Source organism: Embiotoca jacksoni, unplaced genomic scaffold (assembly GCF_022577435.1).
Source record: "Embiotoca jacksoni isolate LCO1_2020_lvr unplaced genomic scaffold, fEmbJac1.0.p SCAF_1, whole genome shotgun sequence".
Lineage (NCBI taxonomy): Eukaryota > Metazoa > Chordata > Actinopteri > Embiotocidae > Embiotoca > Embiotoca jacksoni.
This window is the reverse complement of record NW_027185229.1, coordinates 24,651,095-24,673,206: the sequence shown is the minus strand read 5'-3', so window position 1 is coordinate 24,673,206 and position 22,112 is coordinate 24,651,095. Positions and strand designations below refer to the sequence as shown.

The 22,112-nt window shown below is 41.6% G+C and overlaps 1 protein-coding gene across 2 annotated transcripts in view; it reads left to right on the top strand.

Moving 5' to 3' along the window:
• The window catches only part of LOC138198222 (plexin-A2-like), a 75,170-nt gene that overhangs the window by 16,123 nt on the left and 36,935 nt on the right, over positions 1-22,112 (top strand). For both annotated transcript variants that reach the window (XR_011178256.1, XM_069149512.1), the window contains exons 3-4: positions 892-1,074; positions 15,900-16,034. Coding sequence is in view for 1 of the 2 variants with exons in the window: in XM_069149512.1 (XP_069005613.1) it covers positions 892-1,074; positions 15,900-16,034 (318 nt within the window). In the remaining variant the exon portion in view is untranslated. The remainder of the gene's footprint in view (positions 1-891; positions 1,075-15,899; positions 16,035-22,112) is intronic.

Sequence of the window (22,112 nt, the reverse complement as noted above, 5' to 3'; positions counted from 1 at the left end):
TTTTAGTTAAAGAAATAAAAGTTCAAAGAGAGTCTTGAAAGAGAGAGTTAAATGCTTGATATAAAATGTATTTGTGTGTGTTTTTTTTTTTTTTAAATTAAGTATTAAGACCGGACATTAAGTACAAAAAAAGAAAGAGTAGGGCGGGGTGAAACATATATGTTGTTTACTTAATGCTGAGCTCATTTCACTGATTACATTCAGCTCAGGCGCATCACTTGATGAAAGAAGAAGCACAGTAAGGAGTAATATGTGCATAAGAAATAGGGGATGTGAAATAAGAAATTAGCTGGCCTAAAAAGGTAGATTTATATACTAAGTGACAGGCAATTAGCAGAGGTTTGAGGTGCATGTTCGTAAATGCAATAGGACTGCTAAGCATGCAGCTCTCTTTGATGCTTTATCAAAACCTGACATCTCTTGTGCTGTGTGTTTGTGTGATGTCGGATCAAGCGATCTAAAAATCACAGAAACGGGCGCAAAATACACAGCGTTTTCCGTGTTTGCCATCAGCAATTAGTCAGCTCCGAAAAATGTGCGCGCTCCGAGGCTTGTTGGGGAGCGCAGCAGCCAAACCCCTTTTGAAGTAACAAATTTTAACCCTGAAAATTGTGCACTTAATGCGTGTTAGGCTTACCAGAAGTCAAACTGAGTTCCCTGCTTCTATTCGCATGTGTCTACAGCGATTTCAGTCAGTTTCTGGCTCTCACTTACACTCTTCACCCTCTCTCATTACCTCCATCTCCCCACCTTATATCTGTCATACTCATTCCTCCTCCCTAAAACTCCCTCTCCCTTTCACCTCCTCTCCTCAAAAACATACCCCTTCTGCCATTATTTTTTGAACATTTTCTTCATCTTATTCCACACACCCTCCCTCTCTCCATGCAGCCTGTTCCCATCGATGACCACTTCTGCGGCCTGGATATAAACCAACCCCTTGGGGGTTCCCAGCTGGTGTCGGGTTGGACGGTGTTCACTGAGAGCAGGGACAGGCTGACCTCTGTCACTTCCTACGTGTACAACGGACACAGCGTGGTCTTCCTGGGCACCAGAAGTGGACGGCTGAAGAAGGTGAGAGCAGCAACACAAGGCCAGCCGAGCATGAGAGGATTTAACCTTTGTTTTTTTCACACTGAAATCTGGCTCGCAGGGATTGTCTGTTTACCGTGAATTGCTGAATATCCAAAGATGAAACCAGATCTTTTTGCTGATGTATCACGTATCTCCTCAAAACACAACAATGATTTGTTGAGGCTGCTGTTTGATGATCCGTTTGTATCTCTGCCTCCTCTGACAGTTGTCTCCCACGCTTAGGTTTTGAATATCAATGCAAAATGTAGACCAGTCCCAGACCTCAGAATCACCACCACATAGATTTGTGCATTAATTATAAAAAAAAACGTCTGATGTTGTGCTTACTGGTGGTTTCTTTACTGTTTGGCAAAACAATCAAGTAATCAGAACTTATTACGCGAGAACGTCTTCCCACACGGCTAGCAGACTGCGTAGCTACACTAATGTAAAATAGTGACAGAAAATTGGTGACAAGTGTGGGCAAAGAAGTTCAACATAAACAAGTCTTGAATCAACACATTTCTAGGATAAATGTCACCGGCTCCCAGCTATGGCTATTTCCATGTCACTTGAAACTGACGCCAGCAGGACGGATGTGCATAAAATCCAACCTCCCTTACACACAAGCTCAGGCTGAATGAATGAAATGAAACACAGTGGCCACTCTGATTATCAGAGTATTATGCAAACGGTTTAAAAATAATCTGTGTCTCCATAATTCTCAGGGGCTGACAGCAAAACCCGATAATTCAACATTAAAAGTGCACTCCAGCGATTCATCAAGTTAAGTTGTTTGTGAGAGACTATGAAATGTTGAATCAACACCAGGGGTCTCCAACTCTACTGAGAGCTCCTCTGACAAACTCTGTTACACTGACACAGTTCGGAGTAGAAACAGGTGACGGTGATCGAGGGGAGATTGTCCACTCGTTAATCGATCACTTGATAGCGGTGGTTTGTCAGACAGGTTAAAAAAAATAGATAAATAAAAAAATGCTGAAATCGATCACCAAATATATTGACAGTATACTGACGGCCGACCAAGTAAATCTATATATGGGAAACACTTTGCATATTGTTCGAACATTCAGCAAACTACTAAGTGGGTACCGAGCGACAGGTTGGGAAACCCCTGACCTTCACTTTGCATTGTGCAGCTTGATAGCGTCTCTTCGTTAGACCCACCCAGTCACATAAATGCTCATGTCGTTTATTGTCCTCTCTCTCTGTCTGCAACTTAAAAAGCTCAAAGCCAAGATGACGTCGCTATGACAGCAGGTCTATTTCTCAAAGCCCCTTCCAGGATAACTGTAAATAATTGAAACTGAAATATCTTATTTCAATCCCAATTTAGACAACTATTTAGACAGGCGTAGTTCTGCTGCATGACAAATAAACTCATCCTCGTGTAAAATTAGTGGAACAGCCCTTAAATGTTTTGCCTCAGTCAAATGGTCTTATAGGCAACATCCACCACATTTAGCAGTTACCTGTGAGATACACACCACAGAGACACCTAAAGCTATTCCTGTGTCCCGTCACCATTTACCTAATAATGATCCTTAATCCATGAACACCAATTAATGCAATAATCTGCTTAATAATTGATATAATTAGCAGAACTGGTTATGGTAAGTATACCATGGTGATTATGGTGGGGCATTATGCAGCTGAACAAAGGTACAGTAATCGCGCAGCACTACATGTGCCTCAGCCATTAGACCGCCGCTTCTCACCGAGAACAAATTGATGTAAATCTCCATCCATGTCTACTTGAGCCAGAACTGAAGCACGCGCCTGTTCCCTCAACTCTTTTGTATTATACCTAAAAGTAACGGGACATTATGCAGCTGTAATGGCTCTTGTTTAACTGTGCCCGGGCGGATTTTGGCTTGAATGGCTTTGAGCATTACAAATTTACTTAAAGGGCCACTTCACAGATTTAAAACGTTACCTTGGTGTACTTTACATAAAATTGTTTATGTTTGTGAACATAATGAGATGTAAATGTTCTTCGTATGTTGTAGATAGGCTGATGCCACTCCCTAAATGCTTCACCTGATGAAAGAAAGTACATTGATTTCCAGTACAATTTAATTGTTTAACAAGTCTTAACATGCATCTTTTTGTCTCAAAGCCTGACATTAGTTTACTTTTAATGTTTGGTTTTCAGATTCTGTTTCATGTTTGGTGGGTTTCTTTTTTCTTTTTTGAAGGCCTCCAAATCAAACTTAAATTTTCCTACATTTATATAATTTTTAAACAAAGTCAAGGAAGACCAAATATGACAATAAGCTGAATAGACTAACAAACATTGCCTGTGTATATCTGATACAGGTTATTTCTCTTTGCCACAGGCCTTAGACTTTGTCCAAAAACTATATTAAAACACATCACTGAGCTAAACTGTGTCTGCAGTTTATTTTGACTCACCACTCTGCTTGCTTATGTTACTCACTAACACACCAAATCTGCATCTTAGAATAGCCTGAAACAAATGCATTTTCTGACACTCTTTTGAGTAACACTGGCCAAAAACTACTTGTGGCATGTTTCTAAAGACTTGAGTCAGTAAGACCAAAAGGGGCTGAGAGCCAGAGGCAAAGTGAGTCACTGCTGGTTTTGGTATTTTTAGTGGAATTGTTGACAATGAGACAAATACAGAATATAACCAGTGTTATCCTTTAAAAGGTAACTTAAGGCTCCACTGCTTAAACCAGTATATCTCACTTCATCTGGTTAAAAAAAAACAACAACAACTCCACACTGTTTAGTTTTTGTGCCGTCCTCATAATCACACAATAAATCTCAAACAGCGTCAATACCAGCTGCTGCACCTAAAACAAAAAGCAGATCACAGGCTAACTGGCATCTCAGTTCGTGCCTCACATTCACAGCTGACGATTAAGTGAGCACGGTAAGCCTGATAAGTGCCAGCAGAAAACCAACGTTGTACACAAACAGGATTTATTCCTCTTTAGTGGCAGTAAACATAACACATCGGCCAGTTAATGGCTGTGCTACACAATTAGAGCTTAACAAGATATTCTGGGCTGACAAATAGAGAACCTCTCATAGTGGAGCTGCGACCTCTGACACAATGCAGGTACACACGCAGAAAGTGGCCTCTGAAGTGTTCCTCTCGTGACAGTCAGAGATGCAAGAAACAATAAGCGTTCAAATGGTGATAGTGATGGTGTTGCACTTTTTTGTAAATTATAAAACTGATAAAGAAGTTCAGGGAAGCTTGGAAAAAGAAAGTTTGAGAACAAATCTGCGGATTATTTACTTTTAGTAATTAATTTGCTGTTTCGACGATAAAATATAAGAAAATAGTTATTAAATGCCCCAATATTACTTGTTTTATGTGATCAACAGTGCAAAACTCAAAAACTACCAGTTCATCGTAAATTAAAAATCATATGCTCACATTTGAGAATGTAAAACCACTGATTCCTCTTTTTAACTTTAGACTAGTGGACATTTTTGTCAAATAGCTGGTTTTCGTAAACGTAGAAATATTATCAGAAGCAGTCACTGCGATTCCAAGCAGGACTGTATAACTATCTATGAGTGTAAGTTTAAAATTCATTGAACTGGTCCTTTAATATGATGCGGCAGTAAAGCAAGGCAAAGCAGGCAAAACTAAATGCTCACTAAATATGTTTCTAAACCGATGCGTAGAAAACAGTAATCTCTGAGTGTGTAACAGTCAAATCTTTCCCGGTCAAGTTCCTTCACCACTGTAGGATCTCTTACACCAGGCCCACACACATAGGATTACCCCTTTCTGAGAAGTTCATAAAGTTGATTCAGCTCATTGTCCATCATGTTTCATTTCAAGTGCCATCATGTATCATTTTAAGTGCATTCTGTAATCATTTATTATAATCAAGTTCCTATAAGGCTCGCTCTTTGATCGAAATGGATTGACTTGTTAGGACCGCGGGCTCAGCTTACTCTGCGGTCGTACAGCATGCAGCTGACTGAGGAAATGTGTGAGAGGACTGTTGTGACATTAGCCAGAGGGCCTCAGTCTTATGAGGAGCAATCTGTCTGACACGTGCACGGGTCCAGACTGGGGGCAGAGATAGCATCACTGCAGCTCTTTCATTTGATGAGCCACCGGGGAAAGAGACAAGATAGCCGGACAGAAGAGAGAGAGAGAGAGAGAGAGAGAGAGAGAGAGAGAGAGAGAGAGAGAGAGACATATTTGAGCGGTATGAGACGAAGAGAGAAGAATGGTGAAGAGAACAAGAGATAGGAAGGAAAAAAGACATTATACGTGAGAAAAATAAAGATAGATTCAGACAAAAAGGAAAGAATGACTGACCAAAAACAAAACGCTGAGGCAAAAGTAGGATTTGCATGTGTTCAGGAAATGAGCAGCAACACTGGGTGAACATCGTGAGAAATCCATCATTACTGCTGTTAAGTGCAGAGTGCCTAAAGGCCAGGGTTGGTCATTACACCAGCAGAACGTGCAGCCGTGATTTTAGACTCCCAGGAGCCTCTGAGGAGCACGGGGTCACCTCTCCAATCCTATTCCATCACCCCTAAATGGACAGGCTCGGTGGAAATGGGGCATGACAATAAATGCCATCAGCAGATCACTCCAGCAGCAGGGCCATTGCAAAGGTCAAGCCTGCTGCAGAAAGGGTGTAACCCGGGTGAAAGATCACTGGGATAACCAACAGTCTCACCGCCGCGGGTCTGTGCAGCATATGGACGCGCCCGTCATCGTCTCTCGATCAGGCTGCTCCTGTTCCAGATGAAACAGGACGTTTCCATCATCATCTGCCTCCGCTCTGTTGCCTTAGGTGGTGGATTTCTGCTCCGTAATATAACTCTGTGGGTAACTGGGCCGAATACAAAAGAGGCTTTTAAACTTTGCATGACGTACACGATTGAAGTGAATCTGTGTAAAAGTCAATTATTGAAAGTTATTGAATTGCATTCCAGTCTTAAGGTGTAGATGGATTCACCCTTTGTTTGTTAGCAAAATACTCGCAGGACCCTTTCAAGGCAAGGTTAACATTTGAGTCACTACTCAACATTTTAGCAATTTATTGCAACAATAATGCACATCTGAGTTTAGTGGTGCGGCTGTGCTCATGTGATGCTTCGGAAAAAAAAATCTGAGCGAGCTTCACAAAGACTGTCCCAGAGTTTACAAACTCGCCAACGGAGAATGAACTCTGAAAGAAACATTCAAAACTCACATAAAGGCAACTAGTCATAGAGGGGAGGTCGAGAGAGCAGAGTTAAATCAGTAAAACTACATACAAACGCATCACCAATCGAATTACACTTTTTTGTCATTTCTCCCTGCTGTTGTATTCAGACCGTTACTTCCTTGTTTAAAGCCGACTAAAAGAATGCAAAAGACAGACTTTGAATACTGACGTTATCACTTGTATAAAATAAAATGACTAAATCACACTCACTAACAACAAAGCTTATAATTGAACTGAATAAAAGGCCTCAAATCACCAAACTGAATTTGATTTTCCATCTCAAACACACAGAAGCAAGTGTTGCATTTATACCTGACGCAGGTGGTTAACGACAGACCTGCTGTTTATGCAGGTGCAGTTTTTGATTTATAATTCAGGATCCAATTTCACCGGCTGATTGCACCATCCCAACACTACATGGATGTTATGAGTGTGGTTAGGGCCGTATCAGTAACCGTTACATTCTGTCCCCCACTTTGTGATGTGCTGGAACCACGGTTCATTTGGTCTCATCACTTTGTAGGGCAGTGGAAAGAATTGTTCTAGACATCGCTGACTAAAAAGCAGCAGATAACTCAGACTTTTGTTCAGTTTCCTTCATGTGGTTTTTGCTGTCAACACACCTGACTAGCATCAATAACTTTTAGTAGAAAGCGGAAGCTGACAAGCTGCAGTTCTTATGGTTTAACGGGCAGTATCTGTGCGGCCTGTGTTGTCCCAACGTGCAGTTACACTTTTAAGGAAGGTCACACCAGTAATGGTTGTGTGTGCAGGCTCTGTTGTAGCCTTTTATACTAAACCATATATTACCCTTTGGTGTATGCAGATAAATTCAATGCAAAATTGTAAATGTGACTTAATGGTGCAATATGTAGGATATAAGTCCTGTCCTGTAAAACTACTTTGTGCATTGAGAGGCAATAAGTGAGTCACTGTAGTGTCCAGGATTCTTGCCCTGGTGTTAGTTATTAACTGGCGTTTCTTTTGTAACTAACGATTGTAAAGTTAGATTGTTTGGATCAATTAAAAATAATTGCAGTTTGGTAAGCCTATAATTTATTGAGGTTTTATCCAAAAGCGACAGGGCTTTTTTTGTTTTTGGTTTCTTGAAGATGTTTTGCCTCAAATCCGAAAAGCCTCTTCAATTGCTATCATCTATGTTATGGCTTTCGTATATTACCGTAGAAGCAAGAAAACATCCACAGTTAAAACCACATATACACGCCATTTGGAGTGTTTTTGGTACAGTTTTTGTTGTCAGGAGCTGCACTAAAGATCTATTTTGAATTGTCCAACAAGGTCAGTACATCTGGATGTATTTGACGTAACATCAAAACTGTTATTTCGTCACATTCTGAGGATAACTTTATTCAATCTTTGAATTTTTTAAACAAAAAAGTCTTACATAATGCACCTTTATTGGTGTACCATTAATCTAAAAGACTAAAACGTATTTGGTTCAGTCAGCTTTAAACAGTATAGAACAGCCGCCCGTAGTTTTTGTGGACTTTTGCCTCAACACTACTGGAGCCTAGGAAGTAAGAAAGCAGCAAACATACTGTAAAATGACATTATTGCTTTTTCTGTGACACCCTTAAACACCTAACATTGGTTGAGTGGAATTGATTTTCGGAGGAAATGTTCCTGCGCAGCGCACTCATGTTCAGAAGGACGACTATTGGCACTCTGAGTGGAGCAGGATGCTCCTCTAACACAGCATTAAGAACGTTGCGCAACTCGGTAACAAAATGTTCCCAGTTTCCAACATTTCTAAGTTCAGGGGGAAATCAGTGCTGTCATTACTGCCACTGAGAATTGGCAGCAACATTTGATGATTAACCCTTTCATGTCTGCTGGAGGACTCCGCCTTAGTAAGATAAGGCTGATAGACATCACAAATTGTCCTCAAGACTCTTCTTGACCGAGCGGGTGATGCTTTTACTACTCAATCATTGTAGGAAAACTACCTGAGTGCTGGCAAATATAATTTGAAGGATGCGTTCATAGACGGGGGAAGGCTGGGTGAAGTGCATTGTTGAACAAAACTAAAAGCGGACCAGCACATTACCTTAGCGACCGCAGCTACTCAGCAGCAGCATTTCCCGAGAAATGGTTGGAGCTCATGGCAAATAAAGCCTTAGTCAAATACTCTCATGTGCAAATAGTGGATTCATTACGGCTTATTGAGAGAGTTGAGCGGAGGGGGAAATTCTCCAGTGCACGGCTAAATGACTTGAACTTTTCAAAGTCATGGTTTGGAATGGAGGCCAGGAAACGGAGATTTGGTGATTGAAATCATTAGAATGGAGTTACAGAGGAAAGGAGGGGCACCAGCAGATTAGGTGTGTTTGAGGCTAAACTGAAAGGATGTTAATAACTGCATGAAGTGAACTGGACCTGAGGCTGTAAGTCTTCAGAGTGGATTGCCATTCGATGTCTCAGTGCAGCTGAAATACTAAATGCTATTAAGAGAGGCAATTTTGCGATAACACAGAGAGGTGTCCGTCTCTCTGCTTTTCCCGACTGACTTTTATTTAGCAGCTCCAGCTCTCTCTCCATCTGCCTTTGTCCTCTCTTCCCTTGCTTTCTTTTCTTTCTCCTGCTCGGTCACACAAATGGAAACACACGAGGGAGACTGTGACTGCATTGCGGTCAGGAAAATGAAGACCATACGGGTGCCATGAATTGTTCCACTGTCCCCCTCCCACTGCTTTTGTTGGTGGGCCATGGGAACCTGACAAACAATGGGAATGATTGGAAGGATTGGGGGCCGCATGGAGGAGGACGGGAAATGGTGAACAGGAAACCATGTCCTCAAGGAGAGAGAAAAGAAGTGAATATGCACAGACTGAGAGGAGACTGTGGTCAAGTTGTAGAAATTGTGGTATGAAGACCTGGAAGGCTGCCATGCAGCTGAAGGTTAAGGCGCACTGAAAATTTGGCTGCTGCAGCTGGAAGGCTTTTAACAATAACCCTCAAAAACACGCATGCACGAACGCGCGCACTTACACGTCGCGACCTCTCTTCTGACCCAGTTGGTAATCGCGTTTAGGTATGCGCTTGCCAACATGCAGCGTGTCTAGTCGCTGTGATCAATAGCCCTCTCTTTGTGATTGTACTCAACGAAATAGCTGAATGATTAGTCGTGTCCTGTAATACACATCTCCACCTTAGCGACGCTCTTTGTTTTCATTATCGGCTCCATCCCGAGCTTCGTCTCTTTAGCATTCACAGGGCCGTGATGGATATACGAGCTAATCAATGCACACTCTCCTCGGCTGTCATCCTCAATCGCACCATATGTGCAGCCACTCAGCCTTAAAGGTGGACAGTTGTCTGGCCCTCATGTCACTACATGCCCCGTATCACAATATTGAGTGAAGCCTGGGAGCATCAACAGTGAATTCTGTGCCAAAATGCATCTTGCTCACAGTCTGTACATCTACTTTAGATCTAGCCTTGCGTGTACTTTCATTCTGTTCCCTTTTTCCGTGGCGATAGAATATTTATGTATGGTTTTCTGCCAAACTCCGGTTTTGATTACTTCTGAGGGTTTTACATGGAAAACAATACTTAAAATCAAATGTTTGCATGCAGGAGGACTAATCACTGATTTCGAGCATAATACCACATAAAGAATGGAAATCACAAGTTTTTTTGTGGAATAAATTTACCACCCTTGACGTGTCTGATTCAAAGTTCATCAGACAGACTGGTCCTTAGGGACAGACGGAAATCAGCGTGGCAGATTGGGAATGATTGGTTGAACAGACTGCTCCCTGCCTCCTGGGTCATCATCCATATGTTTAGGTTAACTGGGCACTGACCAGCTGGCAATATATGGAAACACTGTCTTTGGTTGGAACGGCCATTACAACAAAAACATCGGACTCATCTGTTCTACAAGGCTTCCCAATCTGCAGCAAAAAAACAGGGGTTTAGTGACGTCTACATGTATTCTTCCTCTGCTTTAAAATCCTCGCCTGGAATCAATTCCACAGGTAAATACTCACGAGAGAGACATTTGGCGGAGTGTATTGCTCCTGCAAGGTCTGGCAGCTTTACAACAGCCTAAACGGCTCAAGCCAAGTGACATCTAAGAAGTCCTTTTTTTTGTTTTGTTTTCTTTGGCTCTCACGGGATAAGAGTGCAGACTAGCACTTAGGATGCAAACTGATCCACGGGAAAGAGAAGTGGTTGTAGTTAAGAGAGCATGAGTTCAGGCTGCATATCTATTTCTGGAAGCCAAACTAAGCTTGGTTGTTTATAACCATCACAGGTTCTGCGAGGGGATTTCAGGAGCAGGAAGGATATTGCTGTTATTGGCTTAAATATTTTTCATGAGTTACATATATATCCTCGTCAGCTGTGAGACACTGGGAAGAGCGAATAAAATGAGAGGCACACTGAGGTCATAGGAACATGTGGTATTAATGGCAAATCAGTACAGTTCTTCTGTTAAATTACATGGACCACACAGGAAGGTCCACAAAAGGAGGTTTGCTGAGATTTTGCAGTCCTTGACCATAAAATCATTGTCCTGACTACTTTAACAACGCCCCATTCATACTTTGTCATGTCATGTGTGCTCGGTGGATAAGGTCTATTACAGAATATCCCAAAATTCTAAGTAACACTAAGGAGCATTTGAAATGGATTTAAAAGCTATTGTCACATTGTACTGTGTGTCTCTTGGAACAAGAACAGCAGAAGTCACAACAAAGTCAGACTGAAATTAGCCTTTCATTAATGGTCCCATGTATAAATTTAAATTTCTATTTCTTTTTGGATTATAAAGCATGTCAAGGTGCTGTATAAATACTGAGAAAGGGTAAAAATACTAAGTCCACAGAGAAATATGCTCAACCCATCTTCAGAAACTGATGTTTGGAGTTCCAAAAGTTTTGGATGTCACAAATTCCCACTCATATCATATGTCCGCCCTCTGTGTGGCCTACTGTCAAAACCTTTTATGCGAAGGAAAACTTTGAGGAGGGTCAGTTGAGGAAGCTACGAGACTGAACGATAGCTGTGGCTGGCCTAAGCATGCATCGCTCAGAAACGATTCGGCCAATCAGAAGAAAGGGTCTTTAAAATCAATGCACCTTAAAGACACAGACACAAAACCAACTGTTCTTGGTAAATCCACAGACAATGTTTACGGATATTACTTCAAGCAAAATACACAGTAAGGATCTTTTAATGAAAGTGTTTTAAATCTTGTCTGAATGTTATCTGGACACCTAAAAAGTCTGAAAATATGCACTATATGTGTTGTTACACTATACAGTGAGAATATTCCTAATATGCCACAATCAAGCACATAGTTTACAGCAACAAATTTAATGATAGCAAACAACACAGGAGTAAATGTTCAGTACATAGTGGGGTTTTGTTTGTGTTAGTATGTGCATGTGTGATTGTGTGATTGTGTGTGTGTGTGTGTGTGTGTGTGTGTGTGTGTGTGTGTGTGTGTGTGTGTGTGTGTGTGTGTGTGTGTGTGTGTGTGTGTGTGTGTGTGTGTGTGTGTAACTTTGTGTGTCACTTCCAACAAGCAGGCTCATTATAAAACCAATTAAACCCGCCTTACTCTCATTATGAAGCTGTAGGGCTTAAAGAGAGATTGAGGACCTGTTGTACTCCCAGAGGGCTTCTGCCTGGTCAGCCCTGCTTTAGATGATAAAACCACTTTTAAATCCACTGAAATCAAACACCAGCGACTGGTCACGATGGGTCAGTATTTGTCTGAGCTCATTCCTGTATCCCTGGCCCTTGGTCATACTAAAAATCGCACACGGCTCAGTATCTGTCCTCTAAATGTTTTTTGTTTTTTGTTTTTTTCAAACATTGTTTCACCACAGAAATATTTACATGCTCTGGTTTCTATCTGTGCTATTTATGAAAAGAGGAGTGTGGGAAAACATAATATAAACTGGCTCCATTACTGTGTGGGATTGTGGTTCGGGAGAGGAGGAATAGGATAAAGGAGGAGGAGGAAGAAGAATAGGAGCAAGAGAGGACAAAGCAAGAGGAAAAAAAACAAACAGGCAATGAGCGAAAGAGAAAGAAGCTTAGTTCTGAGATAAATCTGTCTTTGAAACAACTATTTAAAGGATAAGATTCAGCAGGGGTGTCGAGGATATAAGAGTCTGACAGGTGAGAGACAGACTCTGTTCAAGAGACCGTCCCATGGTATTAATCTACTTGTTATTGTACGTGGAAGATGATGCCGTCAACCCCATATGTACCCTACCACAAGCAACACGCACACTTAAGCACATATTTTCTTGCTCCCTCCGTCATTCCTGGCCGGCAGAGCTGACAGTTGGAGAGGCACAGCTGCCTGGAAGGTGGAGGCGTGATTGATTGATGACGTTTTGGTGCCCATGGGATCCAATCATGTAATCAGTTTGTATTGATTGACTGTCCCCATTGAGAGACTGCTGAGGCTCCACCACTGAGCTAGACCTGGCACGTATTCAAAATGTTCTGCAGTCAAATTTTATTTGGGTGGCGAGGTCGCCTAAGTCCACGCGTTAGGATGCACGCAGGGAAGACTGGCATAATCGCATTGCAGATGTTTTCAAAACACATTCACAATTCTCTGCTCTAATTCTTTATTATCTGCCATTTATTTTAATTATTATAATTGAGAAATTAATTCAGGTTTACTGTAATTGCATCACATGGTTAATGATCCAATCTCCCTGGAATTTAAATTGGGCTTTAACCTGGGTTTGCACAGCTAATGAGGATTTTTTTTCTTTTTTTCCTCTAGCTATCATGCCTGAGTCAGACTTTGCTCTCTTGTTTCACATTTTTTTATTATTATTATATGATGCAATTTGCATCATACCAGCACCAAAAGGAAACGATGGGTGCTTTGTGGGTGCACATAGAGGTGTTGTTGTGAAATAAAATATATAAAGGACTGCAATCATGGAAAAGGTTTGCCTTTGTGACAAATAGATGAAACGAAAGATTAAAACATTTTCATTATGTACTAACAGGTAGTTTTTATCGGGAAAAATGTACAAGCTTTTTCCACATCTTCATAAGGCTGACGTCTGACAGATTCCACATCAGTAAGCCATTTCTTAACAGAGACAGACCTGCTTATTTGTTTGCTTTAGTGAAACAGCCTGTTCTTTGTAGGAAGAGGTGGGAGAAGAGAACCGAAAAGCCTTCACCAGCGGGCATCTGTTCTCCATGCTTGCATCTAATGAGCCCCAAAAGATTTCTGTCTGAAAGTCATTCCAAAGTGAAATTAAGGCTGAGCGCACTGAACACGTTTCAAAAACTCAACTGCGTCAATGCTTGAACCTCAGGGGTGAATGTGGGTCAAAGTCGCAACAGCCAGTTGGACTGCTGAGTGAGGAGCTGCTGCTCTATCTTCCCTCTCCTCAGTCTCAACAATAAACACGAACATGTACCTTTTCTTGGTGACACTTGCAGAACTGCTGCACGACATCACAGCTCCGGGGCGTGCTGCCCGCAAAGTAAATGAAACAAAAGACTAATCATCCACATGCTTATCTTCCTTGCAAATACCCCCACCCTGTTTTATTGTGTAAGCTTTCACGCACGTGTGAGGAAATCACTGGAAACTGTTGAGTGAAACGCTAACTAAGCTGGGAGACAGACATTTGGGAAATTTGCTTACTTGCTGTCTGAGAGAAAGATAACATCAATTTCATTTCTGCAAAATCCAGCTCTGTGATGTTTGAGCCAAACGGGAGCTTAGCACAAAGACTGGGCGAAGAGGAACACGGCTACTAAAAACCAAGCGACATGAAATATGTTTCCAACAACTACAGCCATGTATATGCATTTTATGGGTGTATAGGAAGTAAATCAGGAGGTATGCATTCGTGCTCTTTTCTGACCAACGGCTTGGCACTTTGACTCATTGCAGTATCTCTAAAGTTTTTTTACTCAGAGTTAAAACTCAGGCAGCCAGTTGTCTGAAAAACTAAAACGCTCTTAAATCCCTCCGACCAGATGAGCACAAGCACAAGCACGCACTTCATACGACCATGCGGCGCAGCGGTTGACTGCTGACCTGCCCGCCCCCGGGCAAGCAGCTGTGCTTTCCTTTGTCTCTGGATTGGCGAAGGTCTCTCGCCCAATCTGCTTTCGACAGCACCTAGCAGAAATGTTGGTTGACTGTCAGCTTACCCCCTTTCCTCCATGATAGAAGGGGGTGGGGCGGGGGTAACCTAGGCCCGTCATTGTCTGCCTCATGAAAGGGGCACAATGTCTGTTGCCACCTGGATCTCTCGTCGCCCCTTTTCCCTGCATGCAGCCATTCCCTGGCAGAAGCCTGTCCGGGGTCGCCAGTCCTGGTCCATCACTCTGAACATTAACATCAGTGCGCTGTGGCAGCTTCACCCTGGTCGGCCTCCAGTGAACCTCCTGCTCGTTGGGTTCAATGTTCAATTTATCCCAACTGCCGCCAACGCTGGTATAGTAACTCTTTCTCCAGAACGGACCTGAATGAGACTTAATATCTGACAGGACATGCACGCGCATCTGCATCTGTACAACAGCCGTAGGAACACCCTCAGTCTGAAATGACCTGTGATTGGCCTCCAAGTCTCCATCACAGGCTAGATTTTTCTAAAGCCTGAATACAGAAGTGCAGAATTCTAGAGTTCTCTCCACCTTGAGACTATATCATCAATATGATGAAATGTTTTTAGACACAATCCATCCAACAATCCATCCAAAAACAACTGCTTTTCCCAGCTTTAAGTTACCATGTTTGGTCATTTCCAAAGCAAAAGCCATCTAATGAACATATTTGTGGTTAGCCATAAAACATGTTAACGTGACAATTGCTGAACTGTTGGAAGGTGTATTCTTCGGTTTTACGTTTTTCTACTCAGCAGGGCTTAACATCGTGGATCTCTGTACTTAACACACAACGTTTAAATTGTGTTTTATCCTCTCACAAGTGCATGTTTAAAAGTATCAACTCTGGAAGAGTTGTGTCTTATAATGCTTTTATATTAACTGTACATACTGTATGAGCCTCTGATGTATTGTTGCCAGATGGAAACTATTGAGTTTCAGGGACTTACTTTTCAGTATCTCTTTTTCATTTACAAATTAACAAGCTGTTTTGTTTGTCATTTCACATAAGCAGCTTCTCGGTTAATGAGCTAATATTCTAATGGATTGCTGTAGTTGATTTATAACTTATTAGCCATTATCAGATGAGTCCATTTGTCAACACGGAACAAAATGTAAACAGATTGTACATGAAGTAATTTTTTTTTTTTTTACAGCTGGTTACTCTAGAGAAACGGTTTGATGGTTTTTGCTTCAAAATGCATTTAAATCATTAGAAATGTTGTTTCTTTCCTACAATCCACTAAACTGAAGAAACCTGTGGTCCCCTATAGTGTTTGAAGTTATATTTTGTGTATGTTCTACAGATGCAAATGGACGCGTACAAAACATACACAAAGATTTACAGTAGAGGACAGATGTCCCTCTACAGATGTACAGTAACCATTCAATGAGTCCCGCAGTGATGCATTCAGTGTCTCTTCATCTCTGTGTTTGTCCATGTCTCTGCAGTTAAGAGTGGACGGTCCTCTGGAGGGAGGAGTGCTGTACGAGACAGTGACCGTGATGAAGGATAGCAGCCCCATCCTCCGGGACATGGCCTTCTCCCTGGACAGAAACTCTCTCTATGTCATGTCTGACAACCAGGTGAGGAAACGCCCTCATTTCTGTGCTGCTGTCAGGACAAACGCCGGGTGGCGAGGTGATGCGGCGAGTGATGAGACCGTCCTTCAGCTGGAGGCCCGCGGGTTCATGCCCCGTGACACCGAGCGTTCAGCGTGCTGACATGTCCTTCAGCAACACACTGTGTGTGTAGCATGAAATTTGGAGTCGAAAGTTTTACTGGACACGGAAATGTACAGTAGAGAAATATTTTTTCCACTGAATCAGTGGAAACTGTACAGAAATAATAATATTTGAATTTGTATTGAGGGACAAAACTAGGAGGTAAATCTTATCAGGTTATAGATCTAATATTACTGCATAGAGTTTTAGAATTATCAGTAAAAGAGTTTATCATAACTGATATTTTCATGGTATTTATTTGGACTCCTACCGGATGGTTATGACTTATCCCCAAACTCAATGTGGTGATTCACTAACGCTCACAGAACTGTATGTGTACAGAGGGGGCTGCTAAATACTGTATGTGGGCTGCGTGTAAGGGGATGTACCACTGCTCTAATTACCTATCCATGCGAATCGACTTACGGTGCATGCATCTTTTGTACGAGACGCGCACACACACAAAGACAGACACACACACCCCATAGGGAACCATTGGTGGCTTTTCTCTGTGTGGCTGTATCCCCCCTTGTCTGCTCCTCACTTGGCCCGGCATCACAGCGGCGAGCAGTTGTTGTTGTTGCTGGACGATATTCTCTGCACTCATTGGAGATAAGAGTGAACAGTGGTAATCACTTTCAACTCCCATCAAGTGATTATTTTGGCGAGGCGGCATGCCACTGTGAAATGGGATTAGGTTTCAATGCGGCCAGAAAAAAAAAAAAAGAAGCCCCTATCACTGCTGTCAGTTGTCTTTTGACTGCTGGAATGTATTGAGCCAAAGTCACAGAACAGAGAGGCAAAGGGCAGTGGGACAATTGCCTTGTGACAGTTATTTCAGAGTGGCTCAAACTCGGCTCTGGAAACTTGAAAAAACTGTCCGAAGATCTATGAAAGCGTCAAGTTTAAGACAACAAGGGATGTCATCTGAGGAAGCGAGGAAGAACAGAGACAGTATTGTGTTGGCCACTGTCTTCGAAAACAAATCAAGGCAGCTCTTCTTTCTGTGTGATAGACTAGAAGAGACAGGACATCACTTATTGATGAGGTCTGGTCGTTCAAGGAGAGACACATGCTTCCTTCAAGGAGATAGCTAGCTACTCTCTTCACTCCACCTTCAGTGATGCATAATAACCCACCAAAAAAAACAAAAAAAAACAGCTTTCCCGGGCATTTTCTCTCAATATTAGAACAGCTTTGGCTTTGTAGCCCTCAGGAGCCTGGAGCAGAGTAAAGCCTTCCTTTTTCTGTCTCCTTTTCCATCTTTGCTCAGCTTTCCCTTCAGACTTTCCCGCAGCTCGGGTGAGGAAACCCCCGGGGAGGCGGCTTCGCTCGCAGATTTCCCACATTTCCAGTAGATCCCAGAGATGAGAGATTTTCAGATTCCTGGGAGCCAAACAACACAGGAATGATGTGGAATGAGGAGTGAGGCACAGACAGATTTGGCTGAGATCAGCCAACCCTTGTGGAATAACAATGAGCCCCTCTGTCTCCTGCCGAGTGAAACACGCAGGGTTAGCATGATGATGAAGAGTGAGCGGAGAAAACTAGAGAATCCATGTGTACGCTTGTGGATACGTGTGTGTGTGTGTGTGTGTGTGTGTGTGTGTGTGTGTGTGTGTGTGTGTGTGTGTGTGTGTGTGCGCGTGCGTGCGTGCGTGTGTTTGTCTTCACCAAAACACCATTTGGGAACTATTATTGATGTGAAGAAAAAAAAAAAAATCTTCACAGCAGTTAATCTTTTCTCTCAGTGTGTGCCTTTAGTTTGATCATTTCTAAGAATAGAAATGCTCAGAATCCAAACATTGAACAACCGCACTGAATGTCACTTGTCTGTCTATGAAGTGATGGCTAAGGCTTTAAACCTTAGAGAAGGGGGGGAAACTGCTGCAGGGTTTTTCCAGGGCAATCTCTCAAAGTGCCACTCTGTAAAATTTAAAAATCCTTGCTTGAAATCCCACCCATCCACTTCTTTGTTTCTCCCTACTTCTGTCTGTCTGTCTGCCTGCATCCCCTCCCTCACCTGTATGTGAGTGTGCAGTACTGTCGCGGTTGTCAACCTCTTTTATCTAACGCACCACCACAGCTCTGTCAGATGAGCTCAAGTACCCCTTCACCAGCACCATCTGTCATGCCCAAAATGTGTTCATTTGAATGGTCTCTAAACTGAAAGCTATTAATCAGTGTTAATTACATGAATTTCCCAAACAAGACAATTTTTTCATGTAATTGTTTATACTTGTACTTGGTTTCTTTTGCCTTTTTTCACTTGATTTAGTCAAATTTGCATTCACACAACTACAGCAAAACTGAGTGGCAGAAGCTGGACAAAATTTTTCACAACTATTTGGTATCAAAAACAGCATGTAGAGAATCATTGTACTTTCAAAACAAATATTTTGTGTGCTGTGCAATAAATTCTGGTCTTCCAGTAAAACACTATGGATTAACAAATTACAATAATTTGGGACAAAATCTGAAAAAAAAAAAAAAATCCTGCTTTGCTAAACCCTAAAACCACAAAATGCTGTATATAGCTGTCACGTGATGCAAACAGTCATGTGATGTCTGTGGATTTTCCAAAGCATACCGAGGATATGCAGCAGGATGACAGCATTGCCGAGGTCTAAAAGCCTAAGTATGCTCATCTGACAGCAAAATTCCAGTAAATCCGGATGAAAGTGTTAAAGTGATAGCAAACTGATAAAATGATAAGTTCACGCATTAGTGTAAGGGCATCCCAGATGTCGTGAAAAGATAAAGAGTTTGTAATTCACAAAACTGGAAAAGTGGACGTGAGCATCATCTGGCTCCTGCCATGATACAAACACTGAGCAGCATTCAGAAGCAGCCAGACTGAGATTTGGCCTCCAGCAAACTGAGGGTTTTTCATTGTTTTTTCAATGTTTGCTTGAAATGATCAGCATTTTCCTGAAGAAATTATCTCAGAGAAAACAAGGCAACCAAAAGCTTGATGAAAAATACTAAATACTCTGTCTGGTCGTGAATGATTCATGAGGCATCTACAGTACACATTGAACACGGAGTGAGAATAAAGGCTCAATTCAGTGAACCACAATTGAACAAAGACAAGGTTGCACATATGCATTGTGCTGTGATACCCAAACCCCTCCAAAATACGACCTTTTCACAAAACCACCAACACCTGCACGGTGATACAATTCGATGGAAAGCTCAGTGTTTGTTTCACCTATATTCCAAGAAAAAAATTTAAATATCTAATACAACACTTATATATCACATATCAGAAGTTGAACCCTTTTGGGATCGCAAAAAAAAGTTAAACAACAAAGAAAAATGTGACCGGGTGAAACATTTTCAGTACAGAAGTCCAGGGACTTAAATCATGCTAACTACTATTTATCCTTTGTCAATGATATCCACCAATGCTCTTTTGTAAATGTAGTTTTTCCTGCTTTTAAATTGTAATCTCTGCATGCTGCCCAGCCAGCTCTAAACGAGAGACCACCTCTCGACTTGCCCGAGGGTTTGTCTAATTCTGTCGAGCTCGTAGTGTTCATTAAGGCCAATATAAAAAAAAGAAAATATTATATATACAACAGTATTAGGTTGTATGTTTTTTTATTCAGTTGCCTATACAATATCTACCTCGAGACATAGGGAAACACTGCATCATGCTGTCGAACAAAGTGATGTTCAACGGCTGGATTTTGGATCATTTGTGTTTTATTTGTCAAAATGATCTTGGATTATGCATTACGCTTTGGATTATTATTCATAAAATAACAAAGCGGGGCATGCTGGTGGCCTAGTGATTAAGATGCACATCATATAACTGCACCAGTGAGATTTCAGCCAGGGATCACTGATGTGTGTCATGCCCGTGCCCTTCCCCTGTCCCCGTATCTCAATTGTCGCTATCCGGAAATGTAAAGAAATATAAATAAATATTGAAATAAATTAACAGGAAGATCACAAATAATTGACAGAGAGAGACTGATTAAAATCCACATTCAGAGCGTCTAGTATTTTAGCATCTTGTGAACATAAAACCTAAGGACATGTCTTTTAACCTTATTTGGATTCAGCTCCTGCTCAGGTCAGTTCCACGTATAACAAATCAACACTGATTAGCTGCGCAAGTTTCCCATTTTGATTCTGAACGAGGCAGCAGAGAGCAAAAGATCCATAGCTCTCCCCTTGTAAAGGTCACGCTGCCCAACGGCCACGGACCAACTTTGTTAGTTTGGATGAGCTCCGGTCCACAACAATTCATGGATTATTTCTACTGCGTCAGATATGGACTTAACCCCCCACCCCCCGCCTACCCTTTCCACCCCCTCCCAAACTTCAAAATCATTTTGCTAATGGAATGCACCGAATGGGTTCTGAACTGCTGGAAATAAGGGAGAAAGTTATTTCGTAGGGAGCAGCAGATAATCCATTTTGCCAACACAGACCTGAGAGAGCACCCACTTATGCTATCAAGAGCACCGGAGACACTCTAATCCATAATCCACTCTTCATTTGTGATTGCTTACATCAGGAAATTGCTTGCATCATATGTCCAGACCTAGAATAATAACAAAGTATAAAATACCTAACTCAGGCTGCGGCTCCAACTGGTTTTGTATGCAGGGGTGGTGCTGGCCAAGCAACAGCAGCGACTCTCACAGTAGCTAATGGAGAGCTTATGCTTTGCCAGAAATTCATGCATGGAAGTGGTGGCAATAGTAAAGTGAGTGCTTTTCTGTCAGTCAGAATCTCTTTGTTGCTGTGTGTGTGTGTGTGAAATAGCATAAACCTTCACTGAGTCCCAGTGTAATTACTGTCACAGGAGTCCACGAATCATCGTACGAAAGAAGATCTTTCATCAAATGTCATAAAGAAAAGTTAAATAAGAAAACTGCTGGAAAAAATTGCTTCACAAAATAGTTGTGATGAAAAAAATCTGACAATTCCTCATGTGGGCAGAACCACAACACTGCATGTTGCAAATTTGTGTCAGCAGCTAGAAATACAAAAATAAAGGGGGGTTGTTTTCCTTTGGGATGTTCTACTGTGTGTGCTGAGACGAGGCTTTCTATAGAGTATATTGCAAAATAGCCAAAATGATGAAATGGGGTTTGCTCTCTCCTCATCAGAAGTGCTTATTATTTCATCAGAATGTTTTAGTTACACGCCTTCGTTGACCTTATTTCCACTCTGTGGCAGCCATTTTTAACTTTTGTCACCATAGTTGGCAATTTCTCTGCACTAGTATAATTTAAAGGCAACATTTCTGTGCAGGTCAGACAGAGTGAGATTATGTTATACTCTGTAGTTTTCTTTGGATTATAGGTATATTTTTTGGGATGAAATGATGTTTGACACGTGTTTATATAGAAGCCTCTGTAGTTCTTTTTCAGTGTGTAATAGTATCGTATGTTTACTGCAATTTTAAGATATCTGTACATGTATAATTTGGTTTTCCGATACACAACGTGTGTGGCACATTTAAAAGCCCTTCTTTTATCATACTTCTGACTTGTTTTGACTAAGAAACACATTAAATGCTTTAGTAGCTCGTCTGATAGCAGAAAGTATCTCCTTGAATGGATCTAACTGCTTACGTCAAACTCCAATAGCCCTAAAGTGCAAACCAGGATGAAGATACACAAACAAGGTATTTATCCATTATAGGTTTTGGTGGATAAATTCAAATGTTTGCATATTCTTTTATGACTATTTGAAGTGTCCGAGTGGTTTGGGCCACTCTCTCATATATCAGTGGTGTCCTCAGTTTAGTTACGATCAAAAACCTACAGTATAAACTGGGCTATACCTCCTTGAGTGTGCTATAAATCTAATAAGTGTTAATATTTGCACAGACATGTTGAAAGGTTTTTCAAAGAGAGAACAGCGCAATGTATAATTGCTCTTTGGAGACCTTTTAATCGTTTTAAAATGTTGTGCCTG